Below are 6,116 nucleotides of genomic sequence, written 5' to 3'. Positions count from 1 at the left end.
CAGGAGTTTTAGGTAAAACCAACATTCACACCATACCAGGTGGACAGACAGACATTTGGACACAGTGTTAAAAGACATACAAACATGGAAGCTGTGGGACAAAGGTCCTTCTGTCACTCCCCCAGCCACCACCACCCCCAAAGACAGGTCCTCAAAACGTCATTCCTGCCTGTCTCCATCCCACTGCCTCGGAACGGAGATGGGGTCCCAGGCTCGGCTCTGCCAGTGGCACTCGCTCCCCCTGCCTCGGGCGACAGCTACGGGATGCAGCCTTGGGCCACCCGCCCCGCAGCATTCTGCTGGGCACCGGCCCTCCCTGCTGCTCGGGCTTAAAATCCCGTCCCTGGCATTGCAAGTGTGGCCTTGGGCAGGTTTACCCTCCCGGCAGCGTCCCAGCAGATTCCCCAGAGGGAATCGCAGAACAGGAGGGCAGACTTGAAGGGGACTCAGCAGGTGCGACCCTGGCCCTTCCCTTCGACCCCTCGGGGAAGGCCACTGACGGCCAGGGAGCAGGATCTGGGGAGAGAAGCCCCCACCCACTGCCGGGATCAGAAGCGCCAGGGGTGGGTGGGCACGGGACCCCCTTGTGCGGTGCCCGCCCTGAGTCTCCAGAGGACCAGGGGCTCAGCAGCTTTGGGGGAGGCTCTGGAGGGCGGGGACGGGGGGACCCTCCCCTGGTTTACTCTGCTGCCCCTGACTGCCACCAGGACGCTTGATTCCCCCTGGCTTCTCTCCTGCTCTTCCCTCGGTTTTCATTTCGAGCATCTCCTCCCCGTGGGCAGAGCAGACAGGCCGAAACCGGAATATACGTGTTCCCCAAACACCGAGAAGGGATCCGGGCGGGAAATAAGCTCCGAGTGAATCCTACCAGCGTGGGTTCTCCCGGGCTCGCCAGCTGGGTCGGCCCAGAGGAGGAGGAGAAGCGCGAGCCCACCTTGGAAAGCGGGGGTCTCCTGGGATGACCCTCAGGGTCGCTGGGAGCCCACCCGCCCCTGCAGGTGGAGGCTGTGCCTGCTGTGACCCTCCTGGGGACACCCCCCGAAGCCGGGCGCACAGAGCGAGCAGGCGCCGGGCAGCTCGGTCTGCGGCAGGCAACCAAGGACAGAGACGCCGCGGGCAGCACAGACCCGTTAGCCCTGAACTTCCAGACCAAAGGGGGAGGCATGGAGGGGGGGCGCTGATGGCGGGGGCTCAAAGGCCAGGGGAGGAGGGGAGGGGGGAAGCCTGCTTGCGGACCTCCTCCCCTCTCCTAGCGCAAAGCCAGCCGGATGCCAGGCGGCCAGTGATCCCCTGAAAGCCAGATGAGTGGGGGGCCCGGGGTGCTCCCCGGAGGCCGGGGTAGGGGAGGCACGGAGCACAGCTGCCATGCTGCGGGGTGGGGGGGATGGGGGGTCCGAGCCACATGCAGAGCCGAGCAAGCGCCGGGGCCCGGCGGGCTGGGGCCGCTTACCCTGAAATCCCCCTCACACGTATCCACAACAGCGGCCCTCATGTCACACAGCTGCAGGAACACCACGCCAGGATTCGGAGAAAGGAATAAACACGATGAAACGAGCACAAGACAAAAAACTATGCCGAGTACCACAATCGGGGGTGGGGGGGGACACGCACCAAAGCGTCACAGATGCTGCACTGGCCGACATCCGGCCTGTGTGGATGGACAGAACGACAGTCTGCTGCCAAAGAACACGGACACACCACGTGTGGGGGCCAGGGCGCTGCTACCACGGGGTGGGGGGCAGCCGTTCGGGAAGGCGGGGCACCTCTGCTGCCTGCTTTGGGCCCAATTCCTCCTCCCGTGGTGTTCCCACCACCTTTCCATTCCTTCCCGGGGACACCTTGTGCTCACTGCTTCCCGCGTCCACATCTCTTCCCGGGTGGCTGGATGTGCTCGGAGGAGCTGCCCTGGGGTGACCTCGAGCTCTTGGTGTCACCCGTGCCTCCGGCTCCCAGGCTCACAGGGGATGCACACATCACCCCGAAGAACTACCAGTGGGAAGTGGTGCTCACTGTCCATTTTGGGGGAGGAATTTCCTTAATATCTTATAAGCCTCGGGGTAGATGTCAGCAGCTGTACCTTCAACATGAATCACATCCAAAACTAAAGAAGCCGAACAGCCAGAGGCAGCTCCCCACGATATTTAACATGTGACTCATCCATCACAATCCCTCCAATTGGATGAACCTGATCCCAGGCATGAGAGGCTGAACCCCACAGGCTCCCCATTCCATCCGATCAAGGGGAAAAACCTCACTCCTGGGCCAGAACACAGGGGTGCAAGTACAATCACTGTCCGAAATCCCAGCGGACCTAGGACCACCTCGCCCTTTGAAGCACGTGGATGTGTGGGCATATGCTCGTATGTGGTGCAGTGCAGGGATGTGGTATCTGCATAGGTGTCATGTACTTGTGTATGGTGTGTGCATGCATGTATCTAAGGGGTGTGCGTGTGTGTGTGGTTTGCATGCATGTGTGTGAATCTGTGGTATCTGTGCAATGTGTGTGCAGGGAGGGGGTCTATGTGTGTGGGGGAGTGCACGCACCTGTGTGACATCTGTGTTGAGTGCCTGTGTCTGGGGTGTGTGTGCTGCCTCACCTGCTACTTGGGACAACCTTGGGCTTCTGCCACAGGATGACATGCGGGGCTGGTTCTAAGCCAAGACACAGTCCAAGGCTTTGCCTACCTCCCTGAACGAGGAAAACGCTAGAAAGACTTCAGCGGTCACCACAAATAGGCCCTGAGTCTCTAATGTCGTGTGGTCAGAGTATCTGGGGAGACATCGCAAAAAAAAAAAAAAAAATCCTCTTTCTCCAACCAACAAACGGTTTTTTGCTAAATGCCGTGTCTGCGATCTTGCACTTTTGCATTTTTTGGGGGAGAAAGCAGCTCCATCTTTGACTTTTAAACTTTAAACTGAGTAGTTGTGAGCTTGAGCACCAACCTCCTCAAAGAACCAGAGGAACCACGCAGCTTTCCTGCGACCGACCCTCCTGTCAATATTGCTGGAAATACATTTTTCTAACAAGGTTCTCCCATTAGTAGAGAAAAAAAAAATGTCTTTGGTTCTTAGGCTCTTTTCTCGAGATGAGGGCGTGGACCTCGGTGTCTGCCTGGACTCTGCGCAAGGAAAGCCGCAACCACCTCACCTGTGCTCGGATGCCAGCAGCCCCTGATCGCCACCCAGCCCCAGCCCCAGCCCCTCCCGAAGCAGCGCCCCAAAGGCCTCCGACCCGCGCTCGACCCCCCGGGTTAGGCACAGAGCCAGACCCCTGGGTGGGCGGCGGGCATCCCACTGGGGGAAATCCCGGGGCTGCAGGCCGGTCCTGGGCCGGGCAGCGGGGATGCACCTGCGGGCGGTGCTGCCTTACCTGTAGACATGCTCTCCCCGGGGGCCATGCCGTCCAGCACCGGGTGCTCCGCGGACTGCGGGCTCGGGGCGGGCAGGCCGACGGTGGGGGGCTGCGGGGGCGGCAGGGTGGGTCTTTGTCGGGGCTTGGGGGTGGGCCGAGATTTGGCAGCGGCGCCCACGAAGCCGGCGGGGGAGGCGAGGGGAGGGGCGGCGGCGGGGGACAGCTGGCCCGAGGCCAGGGCGTACCCCTGCGGGTAGCTCAGTCCGTAGGGCGACGGGGTGCTCGGCGGGGTGGGGGACAGGCTGAGCGGGGACGGCTGGCCGGCCGACTGGTCCGTCCCTGCCCCGGGCTGGCCGAAGGGGGCCTTGGGTGGAATCGGCGCCAGCTTCTTGGAAACTGGAAGAGAAAACACGGGGAGCACAGGGGCGTCGGCTGCGCAGGCTGTCCCCGCGGCCCTGGCCTGGCCGCACCTCCCACCCGCGCCCCCTCACCGCCCAGCCAGCAGCCCAAGCGGTTCTCAAAAATTTCACCTACAACTGCGAGTTTTCATGTCTTCCCATCTGTTCACCAATCCCTCCTCCTCCCCTGGGCCCCCGCCACGGTCTGCACACGCTCCCCGGCACCGGCGGTGGCCGGCTGCCCAGTGTCCTCTCTTCACTGCACAGTGGCAAAAGGCATCAGAGGCACAGGCCCAGCAGGGGTGGAGGGTGGGGGTCAGTGGCTCCGAGGCCCAGGGAGCTCACCTGGCCACACCAGAGCGGGGGCGGTGGTGCGGAGCACGCCAGCACAGGGAACTCTGACTTTTGGCGGAACCTGCCCTCCTCGCTGGCTCCTGGATCCCTGAGAGCCACACATGACCAAGTCCCACCTCGACTTCTCTCTCCTGCCCCGCCCTTTCCTCTGAATCCTGTGGACTTGCACCCTGCATGTTTTTCCTTCCAGACCCATACACCCCCCGGGTGTAGACTCTACAGATGTACTGTGTGTTACTTTGCCCATCACTGCCCCGAGTCCCCCTGGCCCCGCCTTCTTTCCCCTCCTTTTATTCACTTGGTCCTGCTACAGGATGACACATACTCTACACCTTTAACTCAAAATGAGCTGGTAAGAATGACAAAATCGGATGCCCGGGAGATCCCACTGAGGCACAAACATTTTGAGAAAGCGGCCGCGGGGCAGCCCGGGTGGCTCAGCGGTTTAGCACCACCTGCAGCCCGGGGCATGATCCTGGAGACCTGGGATCGAGTCCCATGTTGGGCTCCCTGCATGGAGCCTGCTCCTCCCTCTGCCTGTGTCTCTGCCTCTCTCTCTGTCTCTCATGAATAAATAAATAAATCTTAAAAAAAGAGAGAGAGAAAGAGAGAGAGAGAGAGAAAGCAGTCACTAACGTGTCCAAATTAAGTAAGGGCTGCTGTGGACAGCACTAAGTCCAGAAGAAAGTATCTGTTAGGTGCTCAAGAAGGCATCAGGGACTTGTCTCCCACCTCCCACAATAGAACAAAATCCATTCGAACAATGCTGCGTGAGCTCCCTGGGCTCCGTCAGTGTGCAGTGTGGACAAGGACATGGTCTCTCCAATGTGACCTCAGGTCCCCATCTCGCCTTAACCACTGGGTGCCCCAGCGGGTGATCTAAACCTCTTCTCTGCAGCAGGAAGGATGGTCTCTTCTCCAAAGGGTTGTAGCAGTTAGCATCATGTGTGGAAAGCACCATGGAATCATGACCCGCGATGAAAGCACTTCTCGGCTCTACACCCCGAGGACCGGGCGGGCTTTCCCAGCTCCTGGAGCTCAGGACAGACAGTGGCTGATGCCGGGATCACTCACCAGGGGGGGCAGCCAGCCAGCGGAGCCCCAAGCCACCAATGCTCCAACATGTCTTCCCCAGCACAAGCCAGAGGAGGTGTGGGTGAGGGGGGGCGGCACCACGTTAAAAACCTACAAAAAGTGAAGCGCCGGGCAGTGGTGGCAGCTGGAAAAGAGATGGTACCTCCCAAAGGAGGACTCGGAGCTGCTGCTGCACCTCTCGGAGGAGGAGGGACCTGGGTCATTCTCGGCTGTACTCCCTGCCTACATCCACCGTGCCATGGAATGGCCTGAAACGGGAGGGTCAACCCCGTCGGACACCGTGGCTTGGGCATCACCTTGCCTCCCAGGGCTGGAGGGAGCCTTAAGGGCTTTGCATACAAAATGGCCAGAAAAGTGTGTCCGGGCCACAAAGGTGACCTGCTGGCTTTGGATGAGAGAACTGGAATGCTCAAGCTCCACTGCCACTGCCGTATCCCACCTCGTACGTCTAGAAGGGAGTCCCCGCATCCCTGCCACAGTGTCCCGGGGCAGGGGGTGGCCCACAGCACCATCGTGTCCTGGTTCCACATCTCCTTCTCTGGAGAGGCTGTGCCCATCGCTCTGTTATACTCTCGATGCCCAGCACAGGGCTCTGCACAGATTAGGGCCTCAAAACCTATCTGTAGGCCGTCCAAGGCATGACTGGGAATCAAGGGAGATATGAAAGGGCCTGGCACTGCCCCTGCAGCCCAGAGCCAGGGAGCCCAGCAGGGACCTGCTGCAGAGCACGTGGGGATAAGGTGAACCACCCTCATTCTGAAAATCCTGGGACTGAAAGCTGGAAAGGCCTCAGCTGAGAACATACTCAACAACCTGCTTAGGATGCCCGGGTGGCTCTGCAGTTGAGTGCCTGCCTTTAGCTCAGGGTGTGACCCTAGGGTCCTGGGATCGAGTCCCATATTGGTTTCCCTTCAGGG

The 6,116-nt window shown here is 60.5% G+C and overlaps 1 protein-coding gene across 4 annotated transcripts in view; it reads right to left on the bottom strand.

The window, feature by feature from the left end:
• The window catches only part of ARHGAP44 (Rho GTPase activating protein 44), a 168,709-nt gene that overhangs the window by 2,227 nt on the left and 160,366 nt on the right, over positions 1 to 6,116 (bottom strand). For 3 of the 4 annotated variants that reach the window (XM_041770699.1, XM_041770702.1, XM_041770700.1), the window contains one exon: positions 3,371 to 3,748. In XM_041770699.1, the coding sequence (XP_041626633.1) occupies positions 3,371 to 3,748 (378 nt within the window). Of the gene's footprint in view, positions 1 to 1,450; positions 1,502 to 3,370; positions 3,749 to 6,116 lie in introns of all 4 variants that reach the window. The other variant, XM_041770701.1, reaches the window with a different exon arrangement.

This window comes from Vulpes lagopus, chromosome 10 (genome assembly GCF_018345385.1).
Source record: "Vulpes lagopus strain Blue_001 chromosome 10, ASM1834538v1, whole genome shotgun sequence".
In the NCBI taxonomy this organism is placed as follows: Eukaryota; Metazoa; Chordata; class Mammalia; order Carnivora; family Canidae; genus Vulpes; species Vulpes lagopus.
This window is presented reverse-complemented; position numbering and strand designations above follow the sequence as displayed.